At 37.3% G+C, this 15,936-nt stretch overlaps 1 protein-coding gene across 1 annotated transcript in view; it reads left to right on the forward strand.

Moving 5' to 3' along the window:
* The window catches only part of STXBP4 (syntaxin binding protein 4), a gene marked incomplete at both ends in the record, with an annotated part of 66,618 nt that overhangs the window by 32,017 nt on the left and 18,665 nt on the right, over positions 1 to 15,936 (forward strand). Inside the window, 2 exons of the mRNA XM_080629500.1 lie at positions 335 to 384; positions 1,124 to 1,257. Of these exons, the coding sequence (XP_080485626.1) occupies positions 335 to 384; positions 1,124 to 1,257 (184 nt within the window). The remainder of the gene's footprint in view (positions 1 to 334; positions 385 to 1,123; positions 1,258 to 15,936) is intronic.

A 15,936-nucleotide genomic window follows, 5' to 3' on the forward strand; every position in this document is an offset into this window, starting at 1 on the left:
ATGTTTTGCTATACTACACAAATTAAACAGATCAGGTAATTTTTTTTCACCTAAATTGTCACAAGCTCATCAATTTCTGAAGTTTCCCAGAGGAAAAAGTAATATTTGATACTATTTTGAAATGTTACGGAAACTGAGTGATGTTGTTATATTCACTTCATTTAAAGTGGCTATAATGTTTTGGTTTTTACCTTTACCCTCCTAGCTGGAAGAGGCTAGAATCTTTAATTACAAATCAAATCCCTCTCACCCAAATAGAACATCATATTATAAGGTATTAACTTTTTGACTGTGTTGGTTTATAAACTGTTAACTTCTTGATTATGACCTACAGGTCGTGCATGAAATACTTTCAGATAACTCTACTCCCTCAACAGCTTTAAGGTAATGAAATGGCATAGTTATTAATATTGAACTGACAAAATTCATGTTGAAAAACTCTACCATTGTTTCAAACTCTCTAAAAAACATCGTCTAACTATGCTGTATGCTTCTGAGTGTCATCTTATTGGAAGAGAGGGAATGGCATGAATTATAAATGAGGCTTTCAGGATACAACTTCATTAAAAACCTCAGCATTAAATTAAAGCAGTTAGTAATTACATAGCTATAGTTGTCTGGATGTTTCCATAAAGTAATTATAATGTGTTAAGGATTAGTTAAAATTGCAAGGAACCTTAATAGCGGGTTATAATTTTATTTTTAGGTTTGTCCAAGTGGTTTTGTATCATCCTTAATCCAGTAGCACATACATAAATTGAATACATGTATATCAGCTTAAGTTTTAAATACGGTTAACAGCATAGAACAGTTGGGTCCCCTAAAGCAATGTCCCTTCTTAAATGTTCATATGAAAATCACTTTTAAGCAAGTTACTTTCCTGATACCCACTAGTTCTTGACACTGGATTTTGAGTCATGAATGTTGCTTGAATTGAACTTTCCTGATACATTTATTGTACAGGCAGAACTGCTTCTGAGGCGAACTTGTCAATTTGATAGTGGGAATCTTTTTTTGTTCATACAATGAGATCAAAACCGATCTAGAAACGCAATTTTGCTTTATTAAAAGTAACCATTTCTTTTATAATCTTACAAATACATAGTAATTTTTGTTCACTTAGTGACAGAACATCAACATTGTCTGCTAAAGCACTTCTGGCACGGTTGGGAAGGACTGGACCTACTGTCACAACAGCTCTTGCAGCAGAAGCCAGGGACCTTGCCAAGTCTGTCCGTGCCATTTTGGAAGTAGACTGTGAGTGAGCATGTGTGTCTTTGTGTGCATGTCTGCACACACACACACATAAATACTTCTTTTTTTCCATGAAATGTCCTGATTTAGCATCTTGCTTGCTGAGAGCAGTGTTTTAGTAGTCACCATGATTCAGTTGTTCTTTTTTCACTTTTGTTCTTCTGTTTCCTTTGCCTTTTGCACAGTCTCTTTACTTTTGTGTTCATCAACAGGCTTTTATCTAACAAAGACCTGATGAAAGTGTAATAGTAAGAAGTTATTTTGATGCTGTTAATATCATTCATCACTCTTCCAAATACAACATACAGAGGACTTTCTGTCGTTCAGGGTCTAAACATTAGGAGAAAGCAGCACAAGGTATTCTAGAGACTTGGGTTTCCTTGTCTCAAAAGACATTACCTGAAACTCATTGGTGGGAATATTTCCATTGATCTTGATGGGCTTTGAACAAAAGTGGTGAATGCAGATTAAGTCAACAGGATTTTGGAATATGAGCTTTGATAACTCAGTATCTTAAACCACAGAGAGAGGGATCCTTCTTTCCAGACCTGAAGGGTGCATCAGAGTGAGAAGATTTCTCCAAATTCTTAGAAAAGCAGAGCACTGTTGTTAAGGATTTTTTCATGTGAGTTTTGAAGTCAGGAAACATCCTTGGGGAAACAGATCAGAAGATAGATATTTTGATTTCGAATTGGATGTGAAATGGCAGAATAAATCATTGATAGCACCAGAGGACAGGGCAGACTCAGTGTCAGTTCAGAATGCACCTTCATCAAACTAATTAAAATATAAAGTTATTCCAGAGGACATTTTTTCCTGGAAATCTTAAAGCAGAAAATTAATGTCAAAGTGAGGAATATGAAGATTTCCCAAATCATGTAGAGTTAGCAGAATTTCCTGGCTGTAATGCTCTGTTTTCATGTGGGCATGTTTACAAAATGTTATTCTGCTGAATTTCCATGTATCAAAGTATCTAAATGAAGACTTTCTTGCTGTAGGGAGTGAATGCAGCCTGCAGTTTCATTTGGAGATACGTGTATATCCTCAGGTCATTAACAGAAATCTGTTCCCATTGGTAAAAATTATGCTAGTTCATGAGCAGTTACTGTAATAAATGCATGCAGCTGTAAATCTAAGAAACAACTGTGGCTTATTTATGATTCCCAGTTCAGATCATTGAAACAATTGTATATTTTGATTGTATTTACCTATAGTTGAGCAGAAATGTCAGTTCTAATCCAGCAGAAATAAAACAGAAATGTCTGACACATTACAGGAGTTTTTAGAAAGCTGGTGAATTATGGTTGACAGTAATCTTTGTATCAAAGACTGGAATATCTTTTTTACATTGTTGGAGAATTCATTTAGAAGGGACTGAATAAATATATTTGTAGAGGAAATGTTTCAAGGTACAAAAAATGCCTTATTTGACAATATTCATGCAGTATTGTGGTTAACTATTCAGTATCTCTGGCTAACTATGACATCCTATGGAGGAGAAAGATACAAAAGTTACTCAGAAGGGCCCAGAATATTAGAACTAGAGTTACTGTTGGAAGTAAAAATAACAGCGGCCAGGAGAGGAGATAATTGGTTTTCCATTAGTGACAGTGGTAGAGTTCTGTCACATTGAGTCGTTTCTATCACACTGCACAGGAAATCGTGCAAGGAGAACTTTTAGTTCTAAATGTGACTGGGTTCTAACATGTAGTTGTGTTGTACGTAATAGGTAGGATACGTGTTAGGAAGCTCTGAAGCCAGAGCAGGGATCCATTTTGTGAACCTGAGAGTTAAAAATAGCTCTGCAGAGAAGGATTTAAAGATTGAACGTCATCCTTCTGAGTTCATTCTGATTTGGAGAGTATTACAGATAGATTTGGGCTCTGACAAGCTTGTGTATGAGATTAAAGCTTTAAACCTTGCTCGCTTTCTCTCTCTGTCCCTCTTGCTCAAAATATAGTAGTTAAGGCAGAGTAACTGTTCAGTAGCATTCTGTCTGCAGTCTTCTATGCCAGATTCTCACAAAATGTTTCACGTGTGATCTTCCATTTTCTTCCAGATGGGCTGTCATAAAGAGGGGGTCTCAAGTATGTAGCATCTCATAAATATACATCAAAGAGAAAAGTACAATAGACTTTACATTGCAGACTGAAGGTTTTTCTTTCTTCTGCAAAGATGCCCATGACATAATAATTTGTTAATGAATTCTTAGAGAATTGAAATTGATATATGTGAGATTGCTAAGTGCATGAAAATGTGTAGCTGGGCAACCATCTTCTCAATAGAACTTCTCTTTCATTAGTTGCTTCATTTTCTACAATATAAAGAAGCCCTAACCAAAATACCTTTTGGTTCATTCACATGTGAAACAAATATAGATGTAAAGACAAGGTTGTGGAGTGCTCTTCCAAAAGGAAACTGCTTCCCTTCTTAAAGATCATGCTGGAGAACCAGGTCAAAATTACGTATTTATTTATTAGCCACACAAACTATCTTTTTCCATCCATAATAGCACAACGTTTTGCCCAAGAGGTTTCAAGAAGTTCAGTGTATTCCTGAAAATCTCTAAGCACATATTGCCTTGTGATAACGCTGCGGATCAGTTTTCAGCTGTGTAGGTTGAGTGACAGCTATGTGAAATAGGTTTGGCAATTCTTCAAGTGAGGATTCTGTTAAAAAAAAAACCCCAACCAAACCGAACTTGTTTTCCAGTGCTTACTACTACAGGATCCTCCCGATCCATCCAGAAATGCAAATAAGAAAGTAATAAACAGAATAATAATCAAGCTCATCCCTTGAAAGGTTCATCCTTCATCTTCTTGAAAGGTTGTAAGCTATTTTTAGAAACAAAGTCCTGAGAGGCCTTTCTGCTTTGTAGAATATGAGCATCTCCTGAAGACATAAAATTACTTTCATCATACAAAAGGGTAATAATGCATCAGTGAAAGAACTGTAGCATTTAAAAGTAGTTGCTGGCTGCACTTAGTAGACCATATGGTGCAAATCATGCTAAAAAGAATTGAGAAAGCATTTTCTTCTTTCCAATTACAAAATTAGAAAAGAAATATAGTTGGTACTGGTAATGGCCAAAATCTGATTAACCCTGGAACATGCTTATCTCTTCATAAAATAGCAGGCAATCGGCATTTTGAAATGCGCACTAGCATAATGCAGCTTTCAAGTATTTTGACTGCTAATTTCCTCACTCTGCCTCTGAAATTTCTATCCAAGATACAATCTTGCTCTTGTTGATATAATCCCAGTCATCAGTATCCATTAAGTGCTATGAAGCCTCTTTCTCTGCTCAGCAGGAACTCAAGCAGTGCATCTTGAACTACTTTTTGCCCATATGTTCCTTTAATCTGTTGCCAGCCTGGGATCTGACACACGGCAGTCATGCTGAAGTGCTCTGAAATGGTCTCCAAATTAATATAGCTTCCAAAATTCCTATTACCTTACTGATATTATATCACTTGGGTGACATGGTTTAGTGTGAGGTGTCCCTGCCCATGGCAGGGGGTTGGAACTAGATGATCTTAAGGTCCTTTCCAACCCTAACTATTCTGTGATTCTATGATATTGATCTTGCTAGTCACGGTAGTTACTATGCCTTTGATTATGAAGATCCTACAGGCAGAAGGTTAGTTATCCAGTTTTTGTATTACTTTTCCTTGTATACCATCTATCTATAAAAAGAAGGCAATGGAAGCTGGTGGTGGTCAGTGTCCATTAGTGCTTGTTCTCTTGATAAGTAAGTTGCTTTTGATCTTTGTACCAGACGAAGTCTTAAGGTCTCAGGCATTAAAGGCTGAAATATGCATTCTACCCATTTCTTCAGTTTAGTGTTTTAAACTATATTATGGTCAGTTGCCAAAATCATTGCATATTTAGCAAAGTGTTAGTTGTCCCTGCAAATTCTTTTGACAGTGTAGATGAAACAGAGTTAACAAGGTAGAGTAGCAAGTCTGCACAAATACCAGTTTTGCTATTTTGAGAACTTTTAATATTGTTAGGTATTCATCTTTCTTTTATTTATGTGTTATTACAGCAGGATTAATGCCATATAGACTATTACTGGTTTGTTCCTGAAATTAAAGATCCAACAGTGCCATATTTTGTACAGATAATTGGCTGTCATTCAGCAAGAGAGTTCTGAAGTAGCTGACATATAAGTGTGGGCTTGTCCCCCACTTTTTGGTGTATGCCGGTACATCAAAATGCAGATGTAATTGTAGCATGGGTAGGCCTACCCTGGCTTACTTGACTTCTGATAATTAGGCTAGTGATATTAAAAGGCATTTGCAGAGGCCAAATATCAAAATACAAGTCTTCTGTTGACCCCAGGAATATTGTCTGGTTGCCGGCGTTTGCTGAAGCTTACGCTGCTGTGTCTTTTTATACTTCTAGTATTAGAAAGAGAAGATTATTTCCTGCCAGATAATCTTTGTGGGGACAGTACTGCGTTGGGAGGATAGCATACCTTTAATATTCTTTCAGCTAATAAACTAGAACTGTACCTTTTCTTCCTTTCTCGAAGAGCTGCCCAGGAAGGAGCAGCATAATGATAAATAAAGAGGTAGTTAGTCTGTGTATTCATGGTGCTGGCAAGGCCATAAATACTTCAGGGAATTACCGAAATCAGAAATAGAAGGGACCTATTAAATAATACAATGTACATCCTGAACACATCTGTACAGCTCCTCTTTCTAATAGTTTCTGACTGGCAAAAGAATTAAATCTTAAAATCAGTGCTGCATGCTTTGAAAAGAGGTTTTGTTTGTCAGTTAAACATTTGCTGAGACAGTGCTTCTATTAGAAAATACTAATTTGGTGAAATTGAAACTTAACTGTTCCTTTAAAACTTTCAACAAAAGAGGTGAATTTTCCTAAAAGAGAATTTATCAACTGTTCTATCCAGTGGACAAATTCTCTGTTTTGCAAGTCCCTGAAGGTTGAAGATCTTTTTCCTCAAAACAAAAATGCCTCATGGGAGGATCATTTCATGTTTGTCAAAAGTAATAATATTCAGTTATTAACAGAACTTTTTGCTGCTGATTTTTTCCGACTTGACATTTTTAAAAGAAAAGATACATCCCAGAATCACATCAGTAATTTTGGAATATGACCTGGCCATCTGTGGCTCCTACTTGCAGAAGTATGTGGAATTCTGAGCTATGGTACTGCAGTCTTACACCCAAAATGTTGGCACTGTATTCCTCACATAGCATCATGGAGTTATACCAGATGTTGTCATCTTCTCAAGAACAATGCTCCAGAATCAATTTTTCCTTACAGAAGAGCAGGAGTTAGGTGTGCCTGGAGCACATCTTCCTGGCCTCCCCTAAGATCTGAAGGCAACATGAGATGTAAATCCTCTTCCTTATGTGGCTGAAGCATCTCCCAGTTTGTCTTGAAATTGGAATTTAGTTGCTTTCTTGTTTGCTCAGTCTCATCTTGTAAAGACAGCATAGGGTAAGACCATATAGAGCAAGACAGGAGTTTCATGCTGCTGCTGAATGCATCACTTGGTTTGGTCTCTGTGGGGCAGTGGTTTTCTGGTTTCCAGCTCTGCTGAATGGGAAACTTCATAGGAACTGGGATCACTTGTCTTCCAGTTCAACATGTGCTCCATCTGGATTGTAGGTCCCTGCTGTCAACCATGCCCTGTGAGTGACTCTATGCAGGAGCAGTGGCTAATTCACAAACTGATAATTTGTCCAAAAATCACACTTAAGATTGCAAGAAATGTTCATATTTCTCATTAAATTGCAGTTACCCACATTTCTCTACTGATCTGAAAATGCTGCTGGTGCAGCACAGGAACAGAGTTTGGGAATTGAACTCAAACTTAGTAATTTCCCTTTTATTCTGTCTTCAATGATGTAAACTGAGGGTAACCCTTGACTTAATTTTAATTGTCCCAGCACATAACATCAAATACACATGAGATGAGAAGTGGATCCCTTTTGCCCTGTAATATAATTGTTTGCCTCATTCTGCAAATGAGAATATTATATTACAAAATCGATAGCTTATCAGCAGCTCTTTAGATACGCTGCAAATCCAATCACAATAAGAAACCCAGAGGTGAACAACTGATGTACTTTAACAAAAAATAAAATTCAAAGTTGCATTACAGGGAAAATGGTTTCCATAATCACCAGGAAAAAAAAATCCAGGCATATTTAATGCGATTTGCCAAGGTCACAGACAACAATTTAAAAGCTTATTCTACAAAACTGTTTACTTGCAACAGGACTTTGAATTTTCTGCAAATCATTTAAATCTCCAATTTTGCCTGCGTGGTAAATAAGAATGAAGGGGAGAAATCATGACAGTGTTCATGGAACGGTAATTCCAAAAGGAAAATCTGTTCAAGAAGCTGAAAATATTTCATTGCAATGGAAGGGAAGAGCTCCACTTCAGAAATGTTGTAGTATATAATATTTAAAATGTTTCCAATATAAGTGAAATTAAAATGAGTGTGCATGGAAATTGAGTTAAAAATGGAGCACTAGACCTGTGAAAAGTCCATTTTTCAGTCTATAAATCCAATAGGATCTGCTTTATTTACATCATTTGTAAGGCTTGATTGGAATTATTATCCCCATATTAAGAAGGCATTTGAGCCATAAAGCAGTGAACTTGCTCATTCATAGGAAAAAGAAGAGCAAGGATTTAACTGAAGTCTTCTGAATTTAATAGCTTTTTTCTCACTAGGTGTCATATTGATAGGAAATCCCAAATGTAGCTCATTTTTCTGCCTTACATTACTAGATATTGCTAGAATCTATTACAATATAGTAAATCTTCTGCATTCTGAGATAACTGTCCTGTTTGTTAATGATTTACAAAATACTTTGTTTCTGGTTCATCATTACTGTATGTTGTATTTATGCAGTGTGTTATTGAACAAAAATGTCAGTTGATGCCTTGACTGTGGAAGTGTTAAGTAGCAACTTTACACTGTCTTAACCTCTTGAAGTCTGCATTAGAAAAGGAGAATGACTAATTGCGAAGGGTAGACTTGAGAATAGAGGCAGCCATAGGACATAAGCTCCATCCTACTGGGCTTGGTTTCTTGCCTTTTTAGTTTGAATGGCTATATTTTGGTACTCTGTATTTATTGCGGTATTTTATTGCTGTGTATTTGATCTGAATTGTTTTTTAATGCCTGGTTATCCACATATTTCAAAGTAATTCAGAATTACAGCTGTGGTTTCCAAGCTGTAGTTTGTCAACAGCCACTGAACCACAAATCTCTTGCAACCCATTTACAGCTTGTCTACAGAACCTTAACATTTTCACTTTCTTTTCAATTGCAAGGTTTCTAATGATAATCTCTCAGAATTTTTGGGGGCTGGGTAGTGATCCCTGACTCAAAAAAAAAGTGAGATCACTGAGCTAGAGCATCATCTCTGCTGAAATAGCAATATTTAAGTGTATATCTGTGCTTAAAAGCAGTGCCTATGATGTTACCTAAATAAGTAAGGCCAGCGAAGCCACATCAAGGTTGAGTAGTTTATTAGCGAGGTAGTAGACAGCAATAAAACCTTTCACAGTTTCACCTTTGGCTGTGTTTTTGTTGTTTGGTTGGTTTTAGTATTACCGGGGCGTAAGTTGAGGCACTGACAAGCTTAAAAAAACCCTGTACTGTGAAGCCTGTTTCTTTGGCCAGGATTGGTTTGGTGTTACCATAAATATTTAGAAAGAGACAAACAAAGAGTTTTTTGGAATGTAATATAAGTAAAATATATTACTCCTGTGAAACAAGACACAGAAATGCCTGCAAATGGGAAGCAGCAGAAACGTGTGTGTGTGATGTAAATTATACAGAAGTTTAGAAAACTAACACTTAGATGGTACTTTGCTGCCAAGGAATCAGAAAAGATTTGTCCAGAAAGGACCTCCAACAATTAGGTAGTTCACCCACCAGCAACATGAATTATACCTGCATTAATCCAAACAGGTATTTGTCTGGCATATTCCACAGCTTCTGTAGGCTAACTATTCCCATCCCTAGTTATCTTTGCCATTAGAAAGCTTTTCCTTTGGCATAAATCCTCCTTATTGAAGCTTAAGCACATTACTACTTGTCTTCATCCCTATAGTTATTGAAAACACCCTACTATTTTTCTCTTTGTAGCAGCTTTTAACATATTTGAAGACCATATCATCTCTACACTGTTTTCTGTTCCCCAAAATAAACTGATAGCAGTTTGCTCATTTTTTTTCCTTACACAGCATGTCTCCTAGCCATTTCAGCACCCTTGTGTTTCTCTGAATTCTCTCCAATTCATCAAAATTATGTTGAGTTCTGTACTGAGACCTGCCTGTTGGAGACAAAAATGGCATGACAAGTTTGTTTGCTTCAGTATCTGACACACTGGCTCTTACATCCCCAGATGGTTTTCCCTTTCCCATATAGCTTTATGTTACTGAATCGTATGAAGTTTGGGCTTTCCTGGACTTCCAGAGCCTTTTCTGCTGAACCAAGGGCTAGCTAGACATAGCTGATTATTTGCACCCAGGGTAGTACTTTGTCTTTGTAGACTTTATAGAATTACACCCTATTTATTTCAGACATCTAATCCAGTTAGCCAGGCTCTTACAAAATCTAATCCTGGTTTCCAGTGACATTCCAAGAAATGTCCATTTACAAATGGGTTTTATATCCCGATTTATCCCTGACCTCTCCTTATTTGGGCTAAAAGCACACTTTGTTGAATGTGAGCGAGGAATGACATGGTTTTCACGTAACTGGTCTTACTTGTGGGTATTGTTACAGGATGTAGAAATTAAACCCCACTTGTTTAATTTGATGTATGAGGGTTAGAACATTACAGTAATTATGTACAAGCAGAGAAGCTAGATAAAAGGTGACACTAATAAGGACAGAATATAGCTTGATCAAATGAAGAATTACCAATTATGAACATGTTGCTAGCCGATTTATAGGTGACTGAACATGTGTGTGACTTCTAATGTTTCACAGCAAGGAAAAAGCCAATTCAATGTCTAAAGCTTGTATATAAGACAGTTCTTTAATGTGACCTAGATTTCAGAACCCTGTTGTTGCTGGTAGAAAAGCAATTTATTCTCTCTCCATTCACTTACCTTTAATGAGAAAAGATGAGTCAGCTTTTGAATAGGCACTGTCTGTACTGACTTTCAAATCAAAACATTTTAATAATGAAAACCAAGTAAGTGATATTATTATACCTTAAAATGCAGATGAGCTATCAAGATTTGCTCATTAGGTTAATTTTCAGCATCTCTGAAGGAAGACTTCAGTAAAGAGCAGACCTTTAAAATCTGTGGACTCTTTTAGTTCATACTGTGAGCCCACTATGAAAAATTTAATTGACTTTGTGTCTCTTCCCATACAAGTTGTGCTTGGTTCTGGTAACTATGGAGACTGAAGTCAAAACCCTCTAGAAATTTTACTGGATGGTAAATACTTCCTAAATAGCCCATCAACTAATTTCTGTTGACAAAATACTTAGAATTTTGGTATCTTAATCCTTCATTATAGTATGATGTTTTGACATGAGAGGGGAGGAATAAAACTTCCACATTGTGTAGCATGGAGATGCAGATTGCTCACAGTCAGAGGAAATACACAGGTGGGACAGGAATTGGACCGTGAGGTCTCAATCCCAGCTCAGCATCTCAGTCTCAAGGCTGACACCCCTCTTTTGTCTTTTGGTCTTACTGAAATACAGTTCAGACGTAGTTGGCTGGTTATCGGAGAGGTGGGTAGCCCCATGTCTCTCTGTGGGTATATGTGTCTACACGCCAGTCCAGAAGAACTGTCTCATTATTTCAGGTACCAAAACTTAAAGCAACCATTATAGCATGGAGCTGAACCAAAGGAGCTGTGCATGTTCTTGTGCACTTAATGCTGAGTTAATTTCTATGGCTTCACAACTCTGAGCATCCTGAGAGAGCTGGATTAAAGCTGTCAGGAGAGGGGAATGATCAGACCTTTGTTTCGAGTGTCAATGTATGCTAAAGCTATCGGGGCTCATCTTGTCTCGGAGGGTTGGTGTGCTTTTCTGTCAGTTCCTTCAGTTGTCACATTTTTTCACTTCTTTTCAGTGGGTAGGAGTGAGAAGCTGAGGGCTAGCAGAGCTCCTTGGATATGGTGCACAGTGTGATAATTGAAATGGAAAGAAGTACAGAGAAACTCAATTGCCAAGGATGATATAGGAAGCTTCTTGAAAGTATATTTGCAGGAGAATTTGCAAGAGGAAAACATAATTGCTTGGTGCTTAGGAAGGACACCTACATGAGGTAGAAAATGTGCGTAAGTCTCGTACTAGATCTGTTCTGTTATGCCATAAGCATCTTTAAAGGCAATCTGTAACTGGAAGTTAAGGATTGAGATTTTGCTTTGTATTAGTGATTGCTGCGGGTATTATGTTTAAATTCTTTACAGTTGAAGTAAAATGAATTATGATAATTTAGGCACATGGTGGATTATTTTTCCCCTTCAGTTTTATATCAGAAAGGAAAGGCACCTATCCTAGTGTCTAAGAACTTTTGACATTCATTTTAAAATATGCTGACTTTAAAGTCATGTCTTCCTGTAAATAAACCCCTTCTTTTACCTATGTGCAGCTACAGTGTTTTCTGTAACAGGCTAAAAGGGTATCTTGTGTTAAGTACTTTTCACAATTCTTGTTTCAGAAGGAAGAAGTATGACTTTGGTCTGTACTTAGCATGAAATGAGCTCAGCAGAGTAGTCCCGTGTCTCTCAATTGTAGGTGGTTCATGCCAGCCCCCTGTACAATTTAATTTCATCATCAGTGCAAAAAAGTAAAATATTACTTAGCAAGAAAGGTATTTCATGTAATACTACTGCTTTTTAAATCTCAGACAATTTCTGCTCAATTCTAATTTTAGTCATTTTAATTTGTTACCAATGAATGCTTTTAGAAAGCTTATATTTAACTATCGCATGCGTCAGTGAGCAATGTGAGATGACAGTGATGGACGTGGGTGGGTAGCACAATAGATGGTGACAAGAGAAGTTGATCTGGTAAGGAAGGGAGGAGCTGGATGAATTCCGGACCAGGGTAATCAGGAGAGCAAGAGAGTAGGACAACTGAGGAAAAGAGGTTTAGAGCTGGGCCATCCAGTGAATTGTTCCAGGCTGTTCCTAGTTACCAAGTCCTGGTGGTGAATGTGTGCAGAGGCTTGTCTTTCTGGAGTAAGAATGTGTTATTCCAGCCTCTCTTTAATCAGCTGAAAGTGGATTGGACCAACAATCAGAACAAGAATGTTCTCAAGAGGTACTTCTGTGAATTTCTTTAGCCTACATGGCATTTCTGTCTAGATCCCCAGTTGTGGACCATAATGTTTCCTGTCTTGTCTTCAGCAGTCTGAAACTCCTCTCTGCCTTCATTATCCCTCACCTTTGAGGGCTTACGCTGGCCTGACCTGATGACTAAACAAACATATTACATTCATGACTAAAATAGCTGTAATGTTGGAGGATGTACTGCTTAATGGTATCTCAGGCCTCCCAAGAATCAACTGTGAACTTTTGACTATCAGGTGTGTGGTATGTGAAAAGGCATTGTAAGCCAAATGGGATGCATCTTGATTGTATTATAAGTATCTTGAAATAATAAGCTTGGTTTTTTTCAATGTAAGTCTCTCAATAATTCCTTTTCTCAGAAAGGTGATTACATTAGAGAAATAATACTCATTAGTAGTACTTTAAATTCCTTTCATGTCAGCATTTCAATTTCAGTCTTTTTTCAGCTTTTTGTATGCTAAAAAAAGTTCCTGGTTTTGCATCAGTAGCTGGTGTAGATGCTCAGATTCTAGCCTGTAACAGCAGGTAATGGATAAATCTTCTGAAGGGGCCTACAAGGATGCTGGGGAGGGACTCTTCATCAGGGACTGTAGTGACAGGACAAGGGGTAACAGGTTCAAACTGAAACAGGGGAAGTTTAGATTGGATCTAAGGAAGAAATTCTTTACTGTGAGGGTGCTGAGGCACTGGAATGGGTTGCCCAGGGAGGTTGTGAATGCTCCATCCCCGGTGGTGTTCAAGGCCAGGTTGGACAGAGCCTCGGGTGCCATGGTTTAGTGTGGGGTGTCCCTGCCCATGGCAGGGGGGTTGGAACTTGATGATCTTAAGGTCCTTTCCAACCCTAACTATTCTATGATTCTATGATTCTGGTTTACCTCTGGGCTAAAAGGAGGACTTTACCTGGAAAGAACAGCTTCTATTTGGTGAAGCAGGCAGCTGAGTACTTCATTTGCTGTATTCTTTCTATTCCCTTTAGAAGTCAGGGTGTTTTATAGTAATATTATTGTAAAGTATGTCGTGCAAGCTCCAGTGACTTCTGCCATTTCTGCATAATCAGTTGTACATGTTTGATTGCCATCAACTAAGCAGAAGAAAGTATTTTATTGCCTTTTCAAGTGTTGTGCTTGTTTTGTGCGTTTGTTGCTAACCTCCTGCATGAATAAAAATAAGCATCCACTACACCTTTTGGTTCTCATTTTAATAACAGTCCAAATTGTTTTGGGTGGTTTTTTTCTGTTGTATGTCCAATATTCAGCTTCTGAAAAGGTACATTTTTAAAGTAATGTTTCAGGAAAATAATAGTTTATCCTTCTTGAGGACAAATAGCAGCAACCTCATTGCTCGAATGGCTGTAGCTCTCATTGCTGAAGAATTCAAGTGCCTGTGGTGAGCAGAGTTTCTTCTAAATTTGGATTTCCTTATTGTTTAGGTAGGAGAGCAGTATGTCTACAGCAATGTTTGATTGCATATACTGATTGAGGTCATTCTTACTTCCTTCAATCAGTCAGTTGGCTGGTCTTCGTTCATATATTACAATTTCTGTTGTGTTCATACTGTTTCTAATTAACTGTACCAAGTTATTCACGGGCAAATGTTAGAATAGAAAAGAACCCCCACATTTATCACAGTGTGTAATTTCAAAATTACAGTTAAGTTCTTAAAATTGATCATATAATCCTTCAGCACACAAAGCAAATGATTTTATAGTTCTCATTCTGAATTTTAACTTGGTAGGATGTAATTGTTTTAATAAGAGATTAATGAGTTTGCCAGTGTAGATAGGTCAGTATCTTATGATTAATAAGAGATGGGAAAACACAAGGTCACCATGGCCTGGACATCCAAAGAAAAATATTTTTCCTGAAGCATGGTTTCTAGCATCAAGACCAAAGGGAGACAAGCCAATCTGCCAACCATATTCTGAATTAGCGCAGATTGCAGTTGCTGGTTTTTCCCAGATGTCTCCACTTGAAAACTACTTACTCCATCTTTGCTTTATTGAATTACCAACAACAAAAGAAAAAAGAACAATTTCTTTGTAATAGGATTTGATATATGAAAGAAAGGAAAGGAATGGCCCTTTAGCAGACTATTATTCATAAAATGAAACACATTTGTTTGTGGGAAGAGCCCTTGAAATGATCTGAAGAATAAAGTGGCACACAAACAAATGCCAGAGTGCGTGCTCACTTCTGAAAGCTGTTTTTCTGAACCTGAGTTTTTAGATTCAGTTCACAAATAAGTAGTAAAATAGAGTACGTATTATTGACAGCCTCAAAAAATAAAGAGCCCTTTTATGCCTGCACCTCATTGAACACACTTGATAAGCAAGGCTGGATGTTTCTCCACAAATTTTTGCTTTAGCTGTGCCAAATTGCTTCGCTCCAAGGAGTTCCTCTGCTGGTCTTGCATCATCTGTTACCTCTAGTCTCCTATCTGGGATATTGCCATATTCCATAGCACTCAGGAGCCCAAGACCAGCTGAAGTAGGATCAGCAAGTCAGCTTTTCTTCCTCTTTGCATTGCCTACGTAGCTCAGAGAGAAGAGCCACAGGCATTTGGGATCTCAACTAACAAATTTTACATCATTATTGAGGCCACGTGAGGAAGGTTTAAGTGTTGGTAAGAGCTGGAATTGGTGGATATTGAAAAGAGATCAGAATTGAAAACCTCATTTATCAAGTGACAGAGAAAACTGTTTTATAATGTCCTTTAGCAAGTCTTGCATATCAGAAATACTTTTATAAGGTAATTCCTATTTCTTAAAAAGAAGTCATCATTTTTGAGAACCTAAAATATAAATAAATTACAAGGAGGCAAATGAAGGGTAGTTTTGAGCTAGCTCATGCTGTCTTTGTATACATACTTTAAAAAAGTATGTATAACTGGAGAAGTCAAGCTAGGTAAAAGAATACATGAAAAAAGACATCCTTATTTCAGTAGTTGGTCAAAGAATGTGTTCATTGTAAAACAGAATACTTGTGCTATGTGGCTTTTCAATTCCAGATAGATATTACATCCCTTAAGCACAATACTTAACATGAATTCCAGACAAGGTGGTTTAATGATACAGACATAAGATTGTTTAGCCTTAGTAGGAGCCAGTTACATGCAGACATCCTTTTTATGGTGGATGGCAAAGCTGTGAATGCTGCTGGAAATATGTTTCTGCTTCACAGAAGAGTTTTGAGGTGAGATTATCCCTCTGGTAGGCAGCTGTCCTTAAGCACTCTTTTCAAACTCATCAGTACTATTTGTGTGACTGCTTATAATGGAAGCAAGGTTTTAGTCTGGCCTTAAGGTCAATATAAAGCACTGGACATGCTTATCTTGAAGCATTTAAATAGTCTCACTTT

The sequence above is a fragment of the Psittacula echo genome (assembly GCF_963264785.1).
Source record: "Psittacula echo genome assembly, chromosome: 14".
NCBI classification, from domain to species: Eukaryota; Metazoa; Chordata; class Aves; order Psittaciformes; family Psittacidae; genus Psittacula; species Psittacula echo.